This window comes from Montipora foliosa, chromosome 7, assembly GCF_036669935.1.
Source record: "Montipora foliosa isolate CH-2021 chromosome 7, ASM3666993v2, whole genome shotgun sequence".
NCBI classification, from domain to species: Eukaryota; Metazoa; Cnidaria; class Anthozoa; order Scleractinia; family Acroporidae; genus Montipora; species Montipora foliosa.
Window position 1 is genome coordinate 22,742,600 of NC_090875.1, and position 24,061 is coordinate 22,766,660.

A 24,061-nucleotide genomic window follows, 5' to 3' on the forward strand; every position below is an offset into this window, starting at 1 on the left:
TCTTGTTTGTTGTGACTTTCTTTCACATAATAAAATTATACTGGTACCAACTGGCAATTTCACTTCAACCCATGAATCCACTAAACTGGATTCATACATTAACAAAATTTCTTGACTGATTTTAATGGGGACATAGTTTTTCAGTGAGTGATTAACCCATTGACGAGTAAAATCGTCTGGCGTTAGACAGAGTAACAGAGCAAAGTCTGACCGGTTTAGGCTGGTTTGGATGTCAAAGGGTTTTAATGGGGACATAGTTTTTCAGTGAGTGATTAATCTTGATCTTACTGCTCATAGTTACTAGTATATTATTAATTTGAGTTTATTGTAAAATTGATTTTAAACTCAATTAAGCTTAATAATATATTGTTCCCAGTATGCGAGCACTGTGATTGTTGAAGTGCTACGGCATTGAGGCAGGAGAAAAATCCCTGAGGCAGATTGTCAAATTCAAATTATGCAAATGGCGGTAACGCAAACACCAAACTTGCATTTCTGAAGTAGTCGACATTTTGTTTGGCCACTGATTCTTGAGAATGTTGACAAAATTTACCTTTTCAAAAGGTAAATACCGTATGTTTTTTGATGGAATGTGCATTAGTGCAGTTTCAAACAATGAATGAACTGAAAAGCACTTGCTCTGCAAGATGTGAAGTGATCAAGTGTAAAGCTGTAAAATAAAATAAATTGTTAGCCTCAGGAAATGTCAAACCTCGGTTTGAGATCACATAATGACCTTGCTCTCAGTGAATAAGTAATTAGTTTTCTGTTGATTTTGCTATGCAGATCTAGAACAGCCGATGCAAATAATGAAAACAAAAGACATCTAATCGCATTAAGGGAGAGTTTATTGCATGCAGTGTTTTATCATGTTTACAAGTTGCAAATAATATCACTAAGAATGTGGTAAATTTCAGAGATGAGGAAGCCTGGACATTAGCTGTGAGGCACTCTTGTCCAGATTTACTTTAAGAACTTCAGGAAGAAAGGAGAAAAGAATGTTCCAAATGCCCACATACTAAATAATCATTTAACAGAACCAGAGGATCTTTGTTAACTGGATCTGCGGTCGCCCATGTTTGCTTCAAAAATATTACTTTAAACATCAGTAGTGACAAACATAATTTCTTCAATAAATTAACGTGTTCAATAAAATCTTAAAGTTCCCATTGGAAACAAAAATCTGTGTCAATATCACTAATTTTGTGCTTTCCTACAAATTTATTTGTCAAGCCCCAGACATTCAGAAATTGATGGCCACCACGTTTTAGCTCTTAAGGGCGGTGCCTACTAATTAAATGTGATTATGCAGGAAATGGAGAAGTGTCATTGAAATCCAAAAAGAAAATTGGAAGTAACCACACATCTTTCAAAGATAATTCATGAATAATATTTGTAAAAAGCTTTAAAATACAAAGCAATGTATGGCGTTCTTTCTCAAATTGAAGCTTAATTATCTCTCAAAAATGCATGGTTACCCCCAATTTCTTTTTGGTTACTACAAGTACTTACTAAGATCTACTTTCTCCGGATAGTTTTAAACCACGCAAAAATATCCCTGTACTAGTAAGCATCACCGATAGGAAACCCCAGTATCTAGAGATGCGCAGAACGTATGCGCAATAACAATAGTAGGCACCGTCCTTAAAGGGGATATGTCATGAAATTAAACCAAATTTGGAGATTGGGAACTGGCAACCACAATGTAGAAAAAAAACTACTTTAAACATTGAGGGAAGGTTTGAATAAGACGGCAGATACAAAAGAAGACAAAATTGAACATTAAGAAGTATTGCAATTGGGGTTTTTGAAAAGGGATTGATGGCAAATGAAATACATCTAAAAAGTTTGAGGCTTTTGAAATACATAGGGCTAGTTCACACTAGATGCCAGAGATGCAAGCGCAAAGCAAGAGCGAAGTAAAGTAGCAAGTTTCACTCACTTGATGCAGTTCCTTAGCTTACAGTGTATGACTGAGCACAAGTCAAGTAAATATAGAGGAAACAAAGCACTGGAGAGCGTCTTTGTCCTTATACGCTTGCATACTCATTGGCATCTCTACACTGTGTAGAGGCTTTCACAAATCACAGCATTCAAGTCCTTACGTACCCTGGTCCCAGAGGCTTTACTTGAGTGGCGAGAAGGGAAAAACCTCTGGTTACCTTGGACTTGAATCTCAATTTCATGCAGACACCAGCTGTCAAACCTGTCAAATTGATAATTACAAAAGGGACCAATGGCAACATAGCAATCATGCATCCCCTCGGTATTACCAATCAAATGAACCAATCATATTGATTGCATGTTTGTAAAAATATCAACCAATCCGAGGCTGAGGGTCAGATCCTGACCCTGGCGTCTGCATGAAAGTGAGATTTAAGTCCAAGGTAACCAGAGGTTTTTCTCTTCTTGTTGTTTCGCCACTCGTCTTCGCCACTCCGCAGCTCTCTGGCGGCTCAAGAAAAAGCTCTGGGACCAGGCTATCAAGTGCTGCAAAAACCCTTGAACAAAATCTGTTAAGTACCTATTTTCAACTCTTTGTACCAAGTGCTTTTCTGGTTGCAAAAACAGCCTTTTTCTCAGGATCCCTACAAAATAAATTGTGATCAATATAGACCACTTTCATAAATGGTGACCACCTTCACATTCTTTATTCTTATGTTAATTAGACCTGTCCTCATTTTGAAAAAAAATATTCTTTTGAAATTTGCTCATCATAGCAAGGCTAGAAAGGCTTATTCGCATTAAAACAGAAGAATATCTTATTTGGCCACCAGTATGAAAGAGGTCTATGTACAGCCAAAACAATGTAGAATAGGACACTTCTGATTTCTTTAAATAACTAAACTTTGAATGTTCAAACTAGCATAGACAATATATATATATAATAAGTACTTTCCTAATTAAAATTATGATTACTGCTGAACAACAATTAAGTTGCATTTGAATTTAGGTACAAATAATTCTGGAGGATGGTTTCGCTTACTTAAATCATCTCAGTCAGACACGGAAGAGCACTGTGTGCATTTTAAGGAGAATGATTTCAATCTACACCAAGAACTGTGATAGGTCTCATCAGTCCAATAATGCTTTCTACCACAGGTTCACTTTACTTCCCTTCAATGAATAAGCAAAACATTTCTCTCTGAACTGTCTCTTCCAAAACTTAAAGAAATTTCTGGGAAAAAATAAATTTGACAAATTTCCCATCCATAAATGGTTGATGCCATTTTTAACAAATCATTGAAGTGTTATTCTTTTAGTCCTGAATTGGGTCTATAGTAGTTGAAAGTACAACTAAATTAGTTAAGAAATAACTTGCGAGGATTTTTCAAAAAAACGCAGATCGAAGTTAAATGGTGCACAAGAGCTCTTCCTCTATTAACAGAATTGATTAAGATCTACCTTTTCTTCTGCTCACAGAAATAAACTTAATTATAAACAACGCTGCTAAAATGGCAACATCCATTTACAATAAAATGGGAAAACTGTGGCAACAGTTTTACATTCAACCATTTTACTTCCATCTATCTGAAATTACCAGCCCAGCTATTTTCTTTGCAGGAAAGGACTAAAACCAAAAAAAGGCTTGAGTGTATTCAAAGGGATCCATGAGAGACGGGGAGGGTTGAGAGATTGTCACCGAAGGGCATGGGACCACTCACATAATTTACTGGTATATTATTACGACCTAGGAAGAACTTCAATGTCTATACGACGGTGCCCCATCCTTCACGAATTTTTTCAGTCACTTGATCTAAAATACTTGAAAATGCACTACCACCCTCAAATTTATTATTGCACTCAACGGCCTTGAAAAAAATGGGAAGAAATAGACGTCTTATGGCTTCCAAACGCTGCTGGCGATCAGTAGTTTCATCACCACTTTCTGCCCTGCAACCAAACCAGGAAATGATGAATTTAATGAAATTGCCTGCTAAATTGGCTAATCACAGTGTGCAAACAATGTGAGAGATGTCATAAAACTTACAAGCTTGTTGAGCTGCTTCCATGTCCCAGTGCAGAGAGTGGCAAGTCCCGTACAGATGTGGTACCATTTGGGCTCCCTGTGCCAGAGATAAGCTGCCAGCTGAGAAATCAGAACAAAGTATGGTAGAGACTCCATAGAGTGACCACAAGAAATATTATTTTTTAAAAGCGGAAAAACTAACAGAGGTTTAGTAACAACAACTGTACAGTAGAGTCATTCAAAAAAAAAAATACAACCCACCTGCCACAAATTGACGAAGAGGAAGTTTTCTGAAAAGCAAAAGTGTAAATGATGAGTAAGGGTAAACAAATATACAAAAAATAACCATAACCACAATGAAAATATGCTGTTACTGACATTAATTAATATCAATGCTGATGATAATAGTGATACAGCATTGCGACATGCAAATACTGATGCCCATACCCACCTGATCTGTTGGACTGGAGTTCTTTCGAGACCGGCGTGGTACTGGAAGAGGACTGGTAGTCTGGTTCCGACAATCGTGATCATACCCAGCAGCATGAGAATGAGGCGGTAAATGATAAGTGACACGTGCAGTGCTGAAACTGGGGAGAAAAAACAAGATTAAGGTGGTGATCCATGGTTTGGCTGTGTCAGACTCTGCAGTTGGGGTTATGGAGTGAATAGGAACGTGGTGGGAAAAAGATTGGCGGCCACCCACTCAGCTCACTTCGCTTGACAATTTTTTTTCCCACATTCCTTTTTTGCTCTATAACCCAACTGCGGAGCCTGGTCCCAGGCTATGTTTTCTCATTCATACTACCAAAGGAGCTTACGAAACTACAGACGACTTGACATTCAGTAACAATTAATAATTAAATAAGAACACACATAGTACACAAAATTCACAGGGTCCAGAGGAGATATGTTTGTCGTTAGAACATCAAAACCCGTCGAAAACATCTGAAATAATGGGTTATTTTGATCGCGTTGACGATCGCGTTACAGTTTCGTTACACATTCTGTATACCACAAACCAAGAGGCTGAGGGCTCGCAAGATCGGCTTACAGTATAAAATACGAAAAGGGAGGAAACTTGTGCCACGTGACTTCGTTCGATGTGAACCGCAGCACTTGGTGACGGAAGTGAATTGGGACCGGAAATGCAAAAGCAACAGACCGTTACTAATTCGAGAATCAAAACATCAGCTGTGGAGGGAGTTTTAAAATAATGGCGGCTTCTTCCTTGAAAAGACCCATTCCGTTGCGCAAAAAGCAGCCGGACGAGAAGAGATCCAAAGTATCGAACAGAGAAAAACACATGTTTGTTTCTAAATGGTAAGATATCTGACCAGTTGGCTTTCGAACTACTGTGTTTGATTTTTCCCTGATCGACTATTTTACCTGCAGGCTTTCAATGAATTATCAAAGAGACGAACAAAACTTTATTTCCGTACAAGAAATACTCGATGACTCTGTAAATAACAGCTCCGAAAAGGAAAATTTTCCATTGCAAGTCAAAGAACTGGGGATTATTTTAAAGGAGGCCTTTCCACAGGCGAGTAGAGTCCAGCGAAGAGTTAACGGTGGTCGAGTATGGCAGTACCCACTTTCAAAACCCTCAAGATTGGAAGAAGACCGTGTTAAATGGGAAGACTTGCCAGCTTTCACAAAAGAATTCGATTAGCTTTTCTCTAGCTCTAGCGACGATTTCTTTGAGTGGATAAAAGTCCAGTCACAAGATCTATGCGAAGGCAGCCGAGTTTTAACTGAAGTAAAGATCTTTAAAGACTGGACATTTGTTGTACACGTCAACAGTCGAAAAGTTGCAAAAGAAACCGTTGGTGTTTTCGAACTTGGGGCATCTTAAAATTACTTCCGATCTTGCGCACATTTACTTTATCGCGTCATTTCCGTCACCATATGTTGCGGTGCACACCGAACGAAACCTCTCTCTCGAAGCCGTAAATTTCGGTTGCCGAAAATGAATTTGAACGCTTTCTTATGCCGTTTTCCTTCAGTATTTGGCAAATACATAACAATTCTACATCACGTTAGTAAAATCAGGCAATTTAATTTAATTCCATCTGAGTTTCAGGGGTTCGAAAATCGGCCCCAAATTAGTTTCCTCCCTTTCCGTATTTTATACTGTAAGCCGATCTTGCGAGCCCTCAGCCTCTTGGTTTGCGGTATACAGAATGTGTAACGAAACTGTAACGCGATCGTCAACGCGATCAAAATAACCCATTATTTCAGATGTTTTCGACGGGTTTTGATGTTCTAACGACAAACATATCTCCTCTGGACCCTGTGCAAAATTTAGATTTACTTTGTAAATAAAGAGGGTGACATCTCGGCATCCTCTGTAATTTCCTGACCAATGAAAAAACTTGTTCTCTGTTCTGTCACGCTACTACAGCTACTGAGACTGGAATTGCTGCCACGTGACTGGCGATCATCTGAGGAAAAAATGCCATACTTGTTTCAGCGTGTGCGCAGATGCTAGGCATAGATGAACATGGAAAGCAAATCAATGATGTCTATGCCATCAATACTTGTTTTGCAAGCAGACTACAGATCTCGAAAGTTCCTGGTGAATCCTGGGAGTCATTCCAGCCCTTTGTGAGGGCAAACAAACAAATCTAAGAACTCAATCACTTACAGAAGCCGTTAGCCCTAACAAAGTCCACTTGCAAGTTAACATAATTTTAGGCAACTCAGTATTAAAACTCCCACACACATGCCCTTTTCCCTTTTTTAGAAAGTAACAGAATGCTTTGCGACTCTTCAGTGTCATCCCCTACTTTTCAACATAATCAAACAAACAAGGCAACAACAACCATGGAAGCACAAACCAACCAAACAGAACTGCACCTGCGTCAACTAAACTGGTGGAGTCCCATCTTTTGTGAGATGCCCTGAGGAAAAAAGAGAGAAGAGGCAAAGATCGCAACTGAGTTGTCAGTCTAAAGAAATACAAAAAATTATTGTTTTACAAGATTTTAGTATGGGAGCAGAACTGACATGTTCATTATAAAGTTGGTCCAGTTCACATTTAAAATATCCAAGAAAGTCTAATTTCCTGTAAAGCAAACTGTTCTATAAAAGTATCCAACAGTAGCCAAAGGTACACTTGCAAGATCCTGTCTTAAACAAGTCCAGTTATAATAATCATTGATTTCAGACTCTTTAAATTAATAATACAGTTTAATATGGTAGCTAAATAAATACAACAGGAAGATCCCCTTCATTACTTTAAATCAATCAATCAACATAATTTATCTAATAGAAAGGAAAAGTCACTGCTTACGAGCCTAGGAAGGTCCATCAAGCTGGCGCTTATCTCCAGTTTCCGTAGCATGAAGCGACTTGGAGTATTTATACTCCTCCCTGGATGGGATGCTAGTCCATCGCAGGGTTACCCCCAGCATTACACTGGTACCCATTTATACACCTGGGTGGAAAGAGGCACCGTAAGCTTTTTACGACTGGAGATATCTTCCTCATTTCGTCTGAAAGTTTTGCACACAAACAGTGTTCGTCATGAGCAAGCCCAGGCTTGCTTAATTCTTTTGATTGCTTTTCTGTCAGTCATTACATTGTAAAAATCACAACCCACAAAACAAACTGAGAGTGGCTTTACCTCCGAGGGCACGAATTCACAGAAAATTCATCCGAGGCAATATTTTTCAGGAAATTAAAACAGAAGAAAAACACCTAAAAAAGAAAAAAGAAAATGTACACAGATTAATACCTACTTTAAGGAAATTTGAACAGGATATTTTCTTACATGTACCACTATATGCCTGCAGGACATCTATTACTTTGAAATGCAAGAGAAAATTGTTACAACTCTATTAACAGGGACAGGTTAAGCAATAGGGTATACCTCTTCTCCACGTTGTAGTCTTTCAGGAAGACCATGCCTAGGAAAGACAAACAAAGATCCTATTAATTGGAATTCTGCATGAAGAACAAAAGGCCAAAGTCAGTATGCAGGGAAAAAAATTTTGCATTCAGCACTACTTAGCCTGCGAGCAGGCCCTCCGAGGGACTGGGGTTGGGGGTAGAATGAGAGCATGCCCGCAAGGCTTTGTATTCTGAATGTCGCGTCCAAATTTTGGACGCAAAATACTGATTGGCTGAAATGAAATAACATCGTGACGTCACCAGTGACAAGCTCCGACAATAAGAAAGCCTCTTCGCTTCGCAGAGATGAGGTGGTCAGAAATGCGTCTGAGAAAATTGTAGAATGTTGCAATTTACCATAACTTTACATAATTAAAGGTCGGGCGACGCGATGCAATGGCTTCTCTACTGGAAGGAAGGAAGTTCTATCTCTGTTATCCACAGGATTGGGAAAAAGGCTTATTTCCCAACTGTTTTTCGTAGCGGCCAAAATACAACGAGGGCGACTTCATGTCACCGTGGTAGTTTCCTGTCCTCGACAAAGCATTATCGCTGATCACATTTGGACAAAAATGGGCCTTTCGGCTGCCTCTGTTGCTGATTTAACGATAGAGAACGATAGAGGAACTCTACACGATTTTAGCAAGTATTTGGTTAAGCCGAAAAGGCGACTCCACAAATGATTGCTCGATCTCCTCGTAACTCCGCAAATACTCAATAAACCTTTGAAATAAATTGGTGTAGGTATTAGAATATTGTAATGTATGTAATGTCTTGATTCATTAAAATAAATTAAAAAAGATAACCCCGCTTCGCTTTACCGAAATTTGGCAGCAGTTGTGGTCGACGATTCTCACACAGAGGAGATGCGGTCAGGGAAAACGAATTTCTCTATTACGATTCCCGTCGTTTGAAGTTTGTGTGCTTAATTTTTCCCTAACGAACGAAACATTTTTTCCGCGGAAGGGACTTCGACGAATTACCGTAATGAATATTCAGCTACGCTTTACAGCATCAGCAATAGTTGTTTTAGGCTTTTCTGGCGAAGTCTTCCTTCCTTTACAGTTTTTTTTTGAGTTTCTGCCTCGAGCAAATTGAAATACACAACGGGTGGCTTTCTGTTTTCTGTTCTTTTTTCAATGTTTACTTCGGGTGCGCGCTGATTGGCTAATTTTTGACAGCTCTCTCAGCGTGACATCAGGAGGCGGCATTCAAAATTCAAAGGGATGCGTGCAGGCTCTCCTTCTCTCCCACCGAGGAGAGAGAGCCTGCTCGCAGGCTAAGCACTACTTGGATCAAGAGTCGTTGTGGTTGTTTTCCTCTTGCGACTCCATCCCTCATTGATGAGTGTCAAGGCCCAAGAAATGGACAGATCAATAATAAATTGATAATACATCTATACTTTGCTATTCCAGTAGAACTGAAAGTGAGTTGAATGCACCATAAAACAGTTTTTATCTCTTGGAGATACAAAATTTCTCTTCTCATGTTGAAAAATATTTCACTTGTACGCTGCGCTCACTTGTGAAATAAATACTTTCAACACTCAAAGACAAATTGCATATCTCCAAATGGCCAGGTACTATTTCTTTACATAAGTAGCCCTGTACAGGTTCATGACCATTTCAGGATCTTACCCAAATAAAAACCAATCATAGGCAACAGTGAGAAAAAGAATTTCTGCAGCACTCAGTGACTGGTGAATGCGTCCATCCTGAACAAAAAGCAAGTTAATTAAATAATAAAGACATTAATTTATACGTCAAACTAGGACATGCACCAACTTTAATTTAACTGAAGGAGGATCAGGGGTCTCTAATCGCGATCAGGCATACTTTTCTTCAGACAGGCGCGAAAAGGTACAGTGAAAAGAAAAGTACGCCTGATCGCAGGTTAGGATCTCATCAGAATTTAACAGCCATTGCTATGCTATTTTCAGCTGTAACACTGTAACTGATTGACAAACTGATCTACCTGATGATGACAATAACTTTTTAAAGCCGTAACACTTGCGAGTGGCACCCTTGACAGGTGTTACTGGGTTAAATTGAGAACCCCAAGGATGATAATGAAGGATCAGCAATCAACAATCAACAATCAAAATGACGATAATGTCAATAAGGATCATATTTTGTAACAATAGTGTACCATAATTGCTAATTTGGTTGCTTTCCAAAGAAATTGTGCTGCTGCATTTCTGGGAGAGTGAGGCATGGAACTTTGGCTGCTGCATCAACTGAGTGACACCCAAAGGATTTTACTGTCTAATGCCAGATGATTTGACTTGTACAGTTCATTTTCCAGGTGAATACACTCAAATGTGTTTTACCACCATGCCTGAGCTAGTAAACCCCCAATAGAATAGCATGAATTGATTTCTAGAACCACTATTTGAACCCAGGGAAACCACATACAAATCACGACCCCTTGCTACTGAGACATACAGCAACAACACCAAACGCTTCACTTCTGAGTTGACTTATGATAAGCAAACTGGAACTTACTGCCCATAACGACATTCTGAGAAGTGACACAAACAAGGGGGTTCTATCCCATCCTGAAATACAGTGTATTAATAATCCTCCATCACCTAAATTGAAAGAAAACAGAGAAAGTCAACAATGACTGTAAATGTACTTTAATTAACAAGAGCAAAAATAGTTATTACTTAAAGTGCTACTATGACTAAAAAAACATTTTCCATTTTCCTACTGGATTGAGGAGAAAATGACGTCAAAGACTCAAAAGTTTAAGAATGCAGTGAGTGTGTAAGTGGCTGAATTAATATGCAGCATGGGAGTTTTAGGCTTTCAGACTTTTAAGCTCATGTTTTACATGAAATTTTAAGCTGGTGAGTAATTGGCGTCATTTTTTCCCTAGATTCAACCCTCCGAGGTCCAGTTGGTCAGTTTGGAACGTGAGTAATGACGGACCGTCAAGTGTTAAGCAATCACACTTTCAAAATCTGAAGAAAAAAAGGAAGCATTTTTTTGATCATAGTTATTTCTGTAGCACTTTAAAGGGGATATAGCTTTTGGGTAGACCCAGATGTTGTTAGCCAATTCACACCTAAAGCACCCCTATCAGCAAGTAAAATCACCTGGCATTAACCAAAGAAAATTTTACCATAAATTATTTGCTTGTAATCTTGCAATCTGATTGGCTAATTTGCCATTGTCGATAAGAGTCTAGACAACGCTGCTTGCGTCATTCTAGCGTCAATTTGCCGCGCAATGTAATAGCCAATCAGGAATGCTCATTTTGGGAAATACACCAATCATAATTATTGCAAGAAAGTTATAGACAACACTTGCTCTTTCTCTGAGTCATGATTTTGTTCACTCTGAAATAAACGCTTTCTTCAGTATTGAATATTGCGGTAAAAAGACAAATCAAAAGTGGTTCAGCGTTCTCTGTACTCTTATAGACAACGATATTCGTCATCACAGTGTTCAAAATTTGTTGTGGACTACACGCTGAAAACTTTTTTTTTTAACTTTCTGGTGCTTCAATAATTTATAACTGTTAGGAAAATGCCTCGCTAATCAGCACAAGATATCAACAGATTAATTATTAATATCGATCAATAATTTAATACTCACTGTCTTTTACACAACTGATCAAAAGGCGAAGATAATTCTGAGTCAAGGTGACCAGGTCCCATGACTGGTGGTAAAAGAAAATGTTCAGCAAATTACTGTCTGATAGGTCATGTACAAGTTACAGTTACTGACAGTGAGTAGATACTGTGATGTTGTAATTAGCATACTAGATTTCCAATGGAAATGTAATGGAAATCAAACAGTGGTTTGAGGCCTGACTCCATTTGTATTGTTTTTGCGGACAAGAAACTTGGCTTAAAACTGTCTCTCTCTTTCTCTCCACCCTGAGCTGGGTTATTCATTATACAACAATTTTTGCAGGAGGTGGCATTCATAATAAATTGACCACTTTTACAAACTGGGTTGCAAAAATTTGAACTGGCCAAGTAAATTTCCTTAAAAAGCACTACATGAAATTGCAGCCTTGCCATTCAAAAGAAGTCAGTAAATAGTCTCAAAACAGTAACACACTCTCAAGTAAACAAAAACCTTGTTATTTTTGGCTTTTTACTTGTTTTGCAACATCACCATTTACTTGGGGTTAGCTCTAATCAGTGTTCAAGACACTTGATCTTGGTCTATAAATGTTCATAATTGGGTAATGCTAATATACTTCCAGGGGGTAGCCATGATGTCAATATCAACTTATCCAGGTGGCAGATTAAAAAGGAATGGAGACAGCTGCAGGACAAATGCCAGGGGCAAAACGAGCTGCTCTTCCTTGCCTTCATAGATCTGCCAAAGGCATTTGACCTTGTCAGCAAAATCAGACTTCTCCAACCCCTGAAGAAGATCGGTTGCCCACTGAAGCTGGCCATTCCATCATCAAATCCTTCCACACTGACATGCACAGCATGGTCTACTACAACGGAGCAACATCAGAGCTGTTTCCCATTAACAGTGGAGTCAAGCAGGGCTATGTCCTTGGCCCAATCCTCTTTGGAATATTCTTCTCGATGCTCCTGACCTATGCCTTCAACAAGAATGAAGATGGAGTCTACCTGCACACACGACCCAACGGCAGGTAGTTCAATCTGGCTAGACTCCGAGCCAGTCTTAGAGCAAGGTCAGACACGTCACCGTCAGCGGTCCTCTTTGCTGACGATGCTGCTTTGGTGACACACTCTGAGGAAGCATTCCAAAGATTGTTCGAAGGCTTCACACATGCCTGTGACGAGTTCGGCCTCACCATCAGCCTTAGGAAGACTGAAGTGATGGGACAGAGCACTGACTCCCCCCCCCCCCAAGCATTCACATAGGGACTCATGAACTCAACATGGTTGACAGGTTCCAGTACCTGGGGTCCACCTAGGGTCCACAATCAGCTCAAACCTCTCTCTTGAGCCAGAGATCAACTCAAGAATTGCGAAGGTCAGCAGTCATGTCCAAGCTCCACAAGAGGGTGTGGTCCAACAACAACTTGACAGAGAACACCAAGATGCAGGCGTACAGAGCCTGCATCTTGAGCATACTCCTCTACTCAAGTGAAACCTGGATGACATACGCTGCTCAGGAGAAGAGACTGAATAGTTTCCACCTCTGCTGCCTCAGATGCATACTCGGCATAAGATGGCAGGACAAGATCCCAAACACTGACGTGCTTGAGCGTGCCCGCCTACCCTCCATCTTCACCCTCCTGAGTCAGCGTCATTTCGGCTGGCTAGGCCACATTCGTCATACGGACGACAGTCAAATCCCTTAAGCCTGTGCTTCAAAGACACTTGCAAGAGAGACACAAAGAATGCAGCAATCAACATCTAGTCTTCAGAAAGTCTTGCAGAATCCTGAGATGCCTGGAGATCGCACCTGCAATGCTCTCAGCTGCAACCTCATGCAACAGCTGGGTGAGTTCCTGAGGCTTGTAAACTAAAAAATTTAATGATCTAAATAATATTGTTTTTTTTTAAGGCGAATTACCAGATAAACACTCCACATGAGAGTGTTGACTATAATCTTTCATTATTATCCCACACCTGATAATTATTCCATTCTATTCCTGTGGGATTTGGAAGTACATCAGGAACACTGAACTTAGTATCAACATAATCCTACAAATAAGATCAAAACAAGAAAATCAGTTAAGAAAAATCAGAGCGAGAATCGTAAGAATGTTACCAGCTCAGCAGTTAACACATCAGTCTCTTTTAGCCTGAGATAGGATGATATTGGTATGTTAAAAAAGGAAAATACAAAGTCTGTCAGTAAGTCAAAAATTTGAAAAATGAAAACTTAGTCAGGATTCTAAAATTCATTTTTTTTCTGACTCTTCTTTTGGAAAATTTGATTGCGAACATGTTTTCCTTTCGTTTAAAATTGGATATTATCAATTCAAATAAAAATAATATTAGTTCCATATTTCCTTAATATTTTTATTTCTCACCTGTTGCCAATTAAAATATAAACCGTCAGCATTGTATTCATTGTCTTTAAAGTCTCTAAAAAATTCACAACCTGAAGCAAAAAAAAAATCAGAAATTAAAAGATGCTGCATAATCAATTCACAAGGAAGACTTCTTGACAATAATCAAAAAGAGCTTGGCTGATGTCAAGAGTTTCAAATTGACACACCTGGATAAGGTACAGAGCATAGATAGAACTCTGAGTAGCGCTGTATCTTGTCTACCTTCTCTGAGGATGTCACTCTAAAATAATGAAAGATGAAGACAGTTATTGTCCAGATATTCGAGAGTGTGCACCCCGAGCTGGTACAAAGTTCAGGACAGATAATTCTTTTTTGGCAGTCATCCTCTTTCAAAATAGACCATTTTCGAATTCTCATGGCTGGACTGGATCTAGCATGAAATGGAGGCTAATGCAGGCAAATCTTTTCAAATGCAAATTAATTTGCCCGCATTAGCCTCCATTTCATGCTAGATCCAGTCCAACCGTTAGGATACAAAACTGGTTTATTACGTGACTCACACAACTAGTCACACAACCAAGGTTCAACGGACCTTTTGCAGCTTTGTGTTCACATGGTACAAAAACTGCCATATTGGAATGCTGGAATGCAAATCACACACTGGGACATCTAAAACAAAGCAACTTAATTTAAATCTTCTTTGTTTTAGATGTCCCAGTGGGAAATTTGCATTCCATGTGTACCATGTGATCACTAGCTGCAAAAGGCCTATTACTGTTTTAAACAAGATTCCCACAATTTTGAAACAGCCGAAGTATTGCTTCTGATCACATTGTGACCACACAGTAAAAATCAATCCACAATCCTGGACAAAAAAATAGGTAGGACTTTTCACTAAGATATCCAACCATAATTGCATGGGGGAAGGGACGATTGTAGCTATATTACTACACTTGGTAAACCGCTAATTAAAACCCAACCCTACACTGTAAGCATTTTTCTCACCTCATTCCAAACTTAACTTTCTTTTTCTCCACCATCAAGTCACAAATATATTTGACTCTGAGTGTCTTCAGGAGCCTGATGTCCTGTCCTCGTATGCGGTCAAAGAGATCATAATCTCCACTAAAAGCAGGCAACAAATGAAAGAAAGTTCTGAAATTTATCAGTGATCATTGACTGCAAGGACCATTTTAAAATCATAGTGCTAAGAAATCTGGACAAGACAGACAAGCACTAAGGATCAATATTCAGCCATTTACTATCAGTTACTACATCATCAAAAGCCATGAAAATGCAGCAATGAAAAAATGATAGCCACCACCTCCCCCTCAAAGTCCTAGAGGCCATTGTCCACAGACATTCTGTACTTCCTTCCTTTATGTTTTGTCACATCTCCATTTCATCACCTGCCAACCCATCAATAACACTGTAATATGCCTTTCCACTTACTTATTTTGACTGGTGTAGCCATTTGGGCATGCTTCAGATCTTCTAATTTCTGAGAGCAGGGTTGGCGAAAGTGTATGATCATTTGCCTTCCACGCATTAATGAGTCTGAGACCCTGAAGCTTTAATTTAAACGTGATAATAACCTTGAGTATAATGATCCTGCACTATTAACTCCATTTAGATCCTCCGAAGGGTCATCCGGGATACTCTCTCCGCCTGTAAAATGTCAGTTCACAAGAAAGAATGCAATGAGTCATATTCTAGGCATATACAATTGTATGTAAGGTGACGCTGTCAAAAGTACTTAATAATAACCAGCTGTCAGCAAGAAAAGCCCCCAAATCCTTTGTTGTCCTGGCTGGCAACCACACATTTGGTAAATACATATCACATTACTCTTCTTCAGACACACCAATCTACAGTGAATTATGACAACCAAGGTATTATATAATACCAGTAACGTCAATGATGCACAAATTTTGGATGTTGGATATGAAGGACAGATTATCAGGGTTCAAATTCCTCCCTCGACGTTGCCTGGTTTGTCTTCAAATGCCCCAAACCTTTGCCCCTGACCATGCAGTAGGGATTTTTTAATACATTTTTTTCCCATTGGCTTTTTTCAGGTTCTTAAAACTTCACTCAACAGTACTGTGATGATGAAATTGCCAAGTGCATTTTCAATAATTATGGTGAATTGCTTTCAATAATAAATTATAACTAACCCAGCAGTACTCAAGCTAACAAAGCTTTTAAAAGCTTGCCCAGGAGTACAAAACTTGTTGGATCATAAATTCCTTACCAGCAAAGAGAAAATCATATCCAGATCGTCCATATATTTCAGCACCTCCAGACAATGTGGCTGATCTGCAGATATTCTTTTAAAAGGAGCTCATGTTTAATAACAGACCAAGTTTAGGAAAGTGGAAAAAACAGGTAATCAAAAAAATATCTCTACAGATAAAAATTTACCTTTCCCTCAAAAAGAATAACAGGCACCACAAATCTTGAGCGGCATCTGGCAAATCTTGCCTTCACAAAGAGATCTTTAAGTTTTCTGGCATCATTCACTTTTAGACTGTAATTGGAAAAAAAAACATGTTATTGGAAACAACAATGTTCATAAACATGCCAGCTACTGCAAACCTTGTACAAACAGAACAATGAGATATATAACTATTATTCCATGACCATGCATTGGATACAAGATAGTATAAAAATACTACAAGACACCTAGCACAAGTCGGCTATAAACAATCACTTATCAAACAAACGAGAATTTTAAGTGGTTGTTTAATTAAATTTTGATAAATTCTTTACATTTGGCTTCCTGGAAATTTTGCTTGCCACCACAATTTTTTTTTGACAAATGGTAACACTTAGATTAATCATGAAGTCATGTAGCATGTGTGCTGGCACCGAAGAGTTAGATGGCCAAAGAGTAGTAAAAACACAATATCCTGGTAAAAAATTAATAGGAAGTCATATCCAAAGCCACAGTCCTATTGACACAATGACTGCCTGCCAATTTGAACTCATGGTAACGAAAAGTTGCAATAACTACTGTAGATCTTATTTGCATTTGAATGAACTCTTTTTTAACCAGGCTAAAGCAAGCAAGACATTAACACAGGAAGCGTCAGTTGAGGTAAATATTGAAACATCTAATAGATTTCATTGCATTCTTAACTGGAGTATTAAGTAGAAGCGTACTAGAGAACTATTGTTTATTTAAGTGACTGTTATTGAGGCATCATTAAAGACACGCCACGTGGGCATAAATTAACTGCACGGTACGAAATAACAATCCTTAGGGCAATATGTTTATGGAACACATACAAGATCGATTACAGAAATGAACTTCACCAGAAAACATAAAAAAGGAAAGAGGTTTCCCGAGGTGAAAGTGAAACAGGAAATTTAGACATTCACAACAGGAAATATAAACAAAAGATGACCTACCTGTCACCATTCTCGAAATCGCCCGATACTAGTTTCGATTCCAAAATAACCAGTTTGAGGGGGTAATGCCCGCATAAATCCCCATTGTTAGAAATAGTCTAGAAGAAACCAAAAGAAGAGAAATAAGAAAACAAGCGCCAAAATATAAAGCTTACCGTTAAATTTGTACAGTAAAACAGTGTTTTAAATGCTCGCTTCAAGGTTGTACGAAATCAACTGTGTACAATTCAAAAACAGCATCTCAGTATGGGACAGTCGACCAACCGTAAACTTGTAATCTTTCGCGAACAGCTGCAGACATTTTTTCTGTATACCTTCTACCTATAAACGACAATATTAACAAGGGTAACGATCACGAGAATAATCCAAAATAACCACTAAAAAACGCCGCAACATGGCACGACCAGACGGATCTCACCCTCCTCTCACCTTGGAGTTTGTATCACGCGCTCTGTAGGGGTATTTTGAAAAATATTTCACCAGTTCAAATAGCTCCGCTTTGGAAACCTCCTCATCAAGACTCATAAGTGCCAAAAATATTCAAAAGAAAGTAATACAGGAAAAAGGAACCACCGGTTTCATGTACAAATTGACCAATCTCGTGGTGTGACGCGTCAGTGCGCATATTTCACATTGAGGTAAGCCGCTGTGTAAAATAACGATGTCACGGGTCATGGGCAGGGTTAGGCAAAGTGGGGAACGGAAACTCTTTCCCTCAGGATTCGCGAAGCAAGGTCTCCTAGCTCTGTTCGTGGGTTACCTTCTCACAGGTTAGCTGATGTTAGAGGCGCCCGTAGAATTAGTTTTACACATGCACATGACAATGACATTTCCTTTTTTTTATGAAATTATTAATATTTTATTTACTTTTCTTTTCAAGTATATATACCATTTCTAGTGCCACTAGATTCTCGGGTCGCCCCGACGAATGACTGCTTATCAAACAAGACTGCAGTGCTGCACATTTGTCGGGAATACAGATCTGGCCAAAGATGATGAATGTGCCGTCTCCATAAGAAGGGGAGGATGATTCTCTACACTAACCTTCATTCGGCTTGAAGAATTTGACAGCAATGAAAAGCAAAGAGATAAACTAGCACTTGGATATCTTGGAGAAAAAATGCTGTCTGACGACAATTATCAACTAGTAAAAGCTTCCTCTAAAATCTCTGTAAACTGTATGACAGGCCTTGGTTAATAAACAAAAACCAAGCACATACCCTGGTTCGCCTCTTTTTTGGATCTCAGTGACGAGAATTAAGCGAATATACGCCTGGTCGCAGGTTATCATCTATGACCTAAGACTCGGAAATGCTTAGTTTTGTTTAAAATACTCTCGAGAAGTATGTGGATTTTGTGACATCCCAAACAAATGTTGGGAGGGTTTTAGTACGGTTTATCATTTCCCCCCAACAAAGCAGCTATTGATTTTTCCCTTAATATAACAACAACCCAGTGTATAACGAGGAAAACAGGCTTTATCTAGCGCAAGAGACTTCACCTTGGATGAACCAAGAATGACGTCAGCTTTAAACGGATAAGGGCATAAAATATTTCATGACCAGGTCTTCTTTTGAGTTAGTTTAATGTTACTGAAGCCCGTCCTGATAATATTTAGACACTTTCTAAGTCTTTAACGCTTTGCGCCAAAGCTAGCGGGGAGCTCGACACACTTGAGTACTTGCAGCCTCGTTCTCGATTCTCTGTACTGTTGACTCGCCCTCTCTTTCACTTTCGTTATTAGCTTCCGTAGTATCCTTGATTGAAGCTGGGAAAAAGCGAGGATTTTCTCTCACGGTTCGAAGGGATCGAGGCCTTGGTATCTTTTGACCCCTTCAGTTTTTTAAGAAGCTATTTTTAAGGTAATTACTTGAAAACTAGGTTGGTTTATAAGTGTGAAATTTCTGCATATTGCTGTAACTCTGAACGACTGAAATTATTTACTTTTAACGAGCGCAGATTTTTGAAAAAAATTGAGACAAAAAGTAAGAATTTTTACTTTTTCCCGTCGACTTGATTTAGAGTTGAACAGGTCAAACATACAATAATTTTCTTCGTCGTCATTAAAATGGCATTTCTCTACGATTGCGGAAGTTAATTCGTAATGATCGGCTCTAAATGATTTGTGTTAATTGAAAACAATCAGCGAAGCGTAGCATGCAGAAACGACTGTTTCTCCCGACTACTATTGCCAACAGAGTATATTTATGACAAGTTTGGGAGCCACACGCATTAATTGCCACCGCGTGTGAGGAGGGGGTTCTTGAGCGCACTCACGCGACACATACTCGCGTGTACATAACCTCCCTTAAAGTTCCCAGATAAAAATATCCCGTTTATTTTGTTCCACCTTAGGGGAACTCGCGAGGAAATTTGTTGACGCATTTAGCGACTAACACCATGAAACAGTGTGGCTAAAGCAAACAAATGCCGTGGATTTTTATAGCGGTAGCGGTCAGGAACCCATGACCCGGAGCCTACAACTCTACTGTGTTCGTGTAACGGCGTTTTCACAGATCCATTTATTTTTAGATTGAATTTCCCGCGAATGAGACTCCCACAGGAGCCCGATGACCAATTACAAGAAATTAAGCTGACGTCATAGGGTCACCGAACCGGAACTGCCTTTGTTTTTTGACCTAATTCGCGAGAAGGGCTAGTCTAAAAATAAACCTATTTGTGAAAACGCCGTTTCACAGACGCTGTATGGAAGTTGCACGCTCCAGATGGGCTCCTGTAGCGGTATGTTGTTCGCGCAAATTACTTTCATAGTCACTGTGAGTTGAGGACTGAGGTGTTCAATCAAGCTATTTGTTTTGCAGGTCACAAACATCATCACACGAAATGGCAGGAATTGTCGCACAAAGAATTGGTATAAGAGACGTTTCAAGAACTGTTACGGTCCCAGCAAACCCAACAGCCAAACTAATGTATTACCTCAGCTGTGTGGGTGAGGTCATACAACTAAACGATGCCAGTTTCCGACGCCTGACGAGTTATCAAAATTACAGTTCACTAAGTGACGCAGAAACCAATGCCTTGTTGGCACTTGTCGTACTGTTTAGCCCAGATGAGCTGTTGGGGAAGGTTTTCTTCCACAGTGAAAACTGTGGCGGAAGAAACAACCAATTTATTGAGCTGAGCGCGGTGTCTCACATGTTGGCTGTGTCAGACAACATATTGATCGGAGGAGAAAGGCAGAGAGTTTCTAAAGTGATGTTCTTCAAGAGATCGTGGTTGGAAAACAATTACTTCACCCCCATCAGGTCCTTTCAGGGGCGCTTGCAAAGGCTGGCGCGTGGCCAGCCGGGAAGGGCTCCATCAAGAAGCAGGTGGTGCAGTGTTATGTAATGTTAGGTTTCTGTGACTTTGGAAGGCGTTAAAATAGTTAGTTACTCAAAGCAGAGAAACTCATAAGCGGTTACCTATATTACCAAGCTGAGGTGGCCATAAAAGGTCAACTTGTAGAAAGGCCAAAACTTGCCTTACAACTATAGCTTGTTACGTGAAATACTTGCGGCAGACCACGTTTAAAAAGGGCTAGAGTATGCGTTTATTGCAAAGAGATGTAGACTTTGACTGAACTGGTAAGAGGACAGGTAATTTGCAATACTCTTACTTACATTATACCCTTTGCTTGACAAGAAATTCCAAAAGGCCACTTTTTTTGCTACGAGGAAAACAGCGAAAAAAAGCACTACCTTGTTGCGAGTTTTCTAGAGTAAAAACTTCTTCAGAAATCAAAAGTCTACGTTAAGAGCACACACCAGGGTGACTCCATAGTATCTGGCTAAAGATCTTCTTTTCACCACTTTTTGCTCCGGCCGCGGTTTAGCCATTTGATGAGGGCCAGTCTCGTGTTTCTCAAGTTGCCTCCTTCATGGCCAAAAAGAATTCTGGGTAATTCTGCCATTCCATGACAAGGGAAGCCCCCCGATTCTCACTTCATTGACTTGTTTTTTATAAGTGTCAGGTCACCCAGTCCTACCAGCAAAATACAGCACTGATTGAGGTTTTTAGCTTTGAAAACTTGCCCAAATTGTATCGGTAGGTGCTGGACTTCGTCCACAGAAAGGCCAGAGAGACAACTTCACTCGGGAACCGCCACGTTTACAACAGAGCATTTTAGGCGTCCCAGTCTGCATGAAATTATCTCTGACCTCTGTCTCGAGAAGACCAGACACGCGCGCCTCTTGCCTTACGAGTTTATGCCTGTAGAATCTGTTCAACTGAAATGTCAATTCCTTGTAAAAACCAGCCAGCATCCTAATTATTTTTGGTAGGCTACGTATCGGAAAGCCAGAACATTTACGCATGCGCGGACGGAATGTTTGAACAAGAGAGAAAAACGCAGTACCTCCAGACACCGGCGCTGGAGCGTCGTACCAAACGAGTCATCCCGGGATTTCGGCCCGTGCGATCGCTTTTGGACGCAGTTGGCCCTTTGCTGCTTTCTGCTACCGACCTTGCCTCTCGGTACGGCATTGAGGGAGAGATATGTCGGCCCCTAAACCATGTGTGACAAATCCCACGCCTACTCACAGCTCCAAACCGCCCTTGTCAGTTTAACGTAAGAATTCGATGGCTTATATATTCAAGTGAAAAGTCATTTTGTCTTTCATATGGTAAGCACTAAAGTCGCAGATTGCAAAGTGTGCGCACGCGCCCTGCTAAAGGTAACACACAAACATGCATGCATGTTTCAGAATAACTACAAGAGCTAATATCTTCGAGACATTACATTTACATGTACAGCTAAAATACATAGCATATACAGGTACATAACTAAACACACAATAATTAAAGATAACCGTATTAATTAATTAACAAGAAAAGCCGCTGTGCAAAATGCGACCCTCGATTCTCTTTTAAAACCAGTTAACTCAGTGGTACGGATAAAATCAGGTAGCGCATTTCGCAGCTTAGATGATACGTTACAAAAAGAACTAAGACCATAACTGCTTGTTTTAGGTTTATTGAGGGACAGAATGTAATTTCCGCGAAGATCATGCATAAGAAGATTTTCAATGCGCTTATTGCATAGAGAGGTAGAGTTTGACTTAAGGACATTTGCGCCCATTGCTACTGCGCATCCTTACAGCCCACGCATATTCACATGCCACGTCATGCATCGAGCGCGCACGCTAAGTACTAAAATGAACAATGATAGGGCAGATGGCCATTTCTATAGCTTTGCTTGGATTTAACGATCTTGGATGTTCGGTGACCCCTACGTTTCTTTTGAGAAACATATTTTATTTACAATTATCTCCACATTGTCCAAAAGTCAATGTGGGATGTTAAAAAAAACTTCAAGATTTCTGTCCTCGGGACATGGAAACCTGCCATCTCGCGGCTGAAAGGTGCATGAAACCATGGTCGCTAAATGCGAACTTGTTCTTTAAGGAACGTCAACAGTTAACTAAATTCACTTGATGGGTACACGGTCTACTTAAACAAAGTTTGGTAGAGAACATTTCACTTCAAAGATGTAATTGCACTATTTTTGGGCTTACAGACACTGTGGCCTTATTCGCTAGAAAAGCCGGATTTTTTCAGATTTAGGGTGTTCTTCCGGGCAAGTTCTCTCCAAAACCAAGTCGTTGACCCCCAATTTTTTTACATTTCTGACATCACTAACTCATTACCTTTCAATGGCAAAAATTGCAGAAAAAAATTAATGTTAGAAAATTTTCGCACGAACGTCCTTAAATGGTAAGAGGACAGGTAATTTGCAAATATAAATTTCAGTATTCTCTTATTTACATTATACCCTTTGCTTGACAAGAAATTAGGAAAGGCCAGTTTTTTTTGCTACGAGGATAACAGCGAAAAAAGCACTACTTTGTTGCGAGTTTTCTAAAGTAAAAACTTCTTCAGGAATCAAAAGTCTACGTTAAGAGCACACACCAGGGTTACTCCTTAGTATCTGGCTAGAGATCTTCTTTTCACTACTTTTTGCTGCGGCCGCGCTTTAGCCATTTGATGAGGGTAAGTCTCGTGTTTCTCAAGTTGCCTCCTTAATGGCCAAAAAGAATTCTGGGTAATTCTGCCATTCCATGACAAGGGAAGCCCCCCGATTCTCACTTCATTGACTTTTTTTACAAGTGTCAGGTCACCCAGTCCTACCAGCAAAATACAGCACTGATTGAGGTTTTTAGCTTTGAAAACTTGCCCAAATTGTATCGGTAGGTGCTGGACTTCGTCCACAGAAAGGCCACTGAGACAACTTCACTCGGGAACCGCCATGTTTACAACAGAGCATTTTAGGCGTCCCAGTCTGCATGAAATTATCTCTGACCTCTGTCTCGAGAAGACCAGACACGCGCGCCTCTTACCTTACGAGTTTATGCCTGTAGAATCTGTTCAACTGAAATGTCAATTCCTTGTAAAAACCAGCTAGCATCTTAATTGTTTTTGGTAGGCTACGTATCGGAAAGCCAGAACATTTGCGCATGCGTGGACGGAATGTTTGAACAAGAGAGAAAAACGCAGTACCTCCAGACACCGGCGCTGGAGCGTCGTAGGCTACGTATCGGAAAGATATGGGATAGAAATCTAACACTTCACATTACACTCAATTCAGTTAACTCTGTTTAAAATATAAGTGCCACGCGGCCAACGTTTGTATAAAGGTAACCTTTCCTTGTACGTATCGGAAAGTCAGCTAAAGTATCCAGTTTAGTGCGTCTTCGAAGACGCACTGAAGTAGATACTTCGTCCAGACGCATAAGGCGTCTTGTTACCGTCTTTATACTAGACGAATTCAACAGACGCAGAAAAAATGTTTGCCCAAGTTCGTCCCAGACGAATTATGCG

At 39.8% G+C, this 24,061-nt stretch overlaps 2 protein-coding genes across 2 annotated transcripts; one reads left to right on the top strand and one right to left on the bottom strand.

Annotated features, from left to right (window-relative positions):
- Nucleotides 1–830: 830 nt before the first annotated feature.
- LOC138011387 (myotubularin-related protein 14-like) lies at nt 831–17,848 on the bottom strand. The gene is made up of 21 exons (XM_068858363.1): nt 17,672–17,848; nt 17,507–17,563; nt 17,243–17,340; nt 16,253–16,358; nt 16,083–16,158; nt 15,424–15,496; nt 14,834–14,953; nt 14,035–14,108; nt 13,847–13,917; nt 13,440–13,514; nt 11,467–11,530; nt 10,369–10,454; nt 9,502–9,578; nt 7,845–7,881; nt 7,599–7,672; nt 6,830–6,873; nt 6,285–6,414; nt 4,422–4,560; nt 4,232–4,260; nt 3,992–4,090; nt 831–3,894 (listed from the first exon to the last, which is right to left on the bottom strand). The coding sequence occupies exons 1-21, from the start codon at nt 17,765–17,767 to the stop codon at nt 3,711–3,713; spliced, it is 1,809 nt and encodes a 602-aa protein (XP_068714464.1). The 5' UTR covers nt 17,768–17,848; the 3' UTR covers nt 831–3,710.
- Nucleotides 17,849–18,967: 1,119 nt separating this feature from the next.
- Nucleotides 18,968–20,733, top strand: LOC138010448 (uncharacterized). The gene is made up of 2 exons (XM_068857413.1): nt 18,968–19,104; nt 20,065–20,733. The coding sequence occupies exon 2, from the start codon at nt 20,087–20,089 to the stop codon at nt 20,591–20,593; it is 507 nt and encodes a 168-aa protein (XP_068713514.1). The 5' UTR covers nt 18,968–19,104; nt 20,065–20,086; the 3' UTR covers nt 20,594–20,733.
- Nucleotides 20,734–24,061: the final 3,328 nt, after the last annotated feature.

What these genes read in the sequence shown, in the direction of transcription:
- LOC138011387 (XM_068858363.1), bottom strand. Translation starts at nt 17,767, where the DNA reads ATGAGTCTTGATGAGGAGGTTTCCAAAGCGGAGCTATTTGAACTGGTG. An exon ending in AAAGTTAAGTTTGGAATGAG is followed by an intron (nt 14,109 to 14,833) that starts GTGAGAAAAATG and finishes TCATTATTTTAG; the next exon opens with AGTGACATCCTCAGAGAAGG. An exon ending in GATCAGTTGTGTAAAAGACA is followed by an intron (nt 10,455 to 11,466) that starts GTGAGTATTAAA and finishes CTTTCAATTTAG; the next exon opens with GTGATGGAGGATTATTAATA.
- LOC138010448 (XM_068857413.1), top strand. Translation starts at nt 20,087, where the DNA reads ATGGCAGGAATTGTCGCACAAAGAATTGGTATAAGAGACGTTTCAAGA.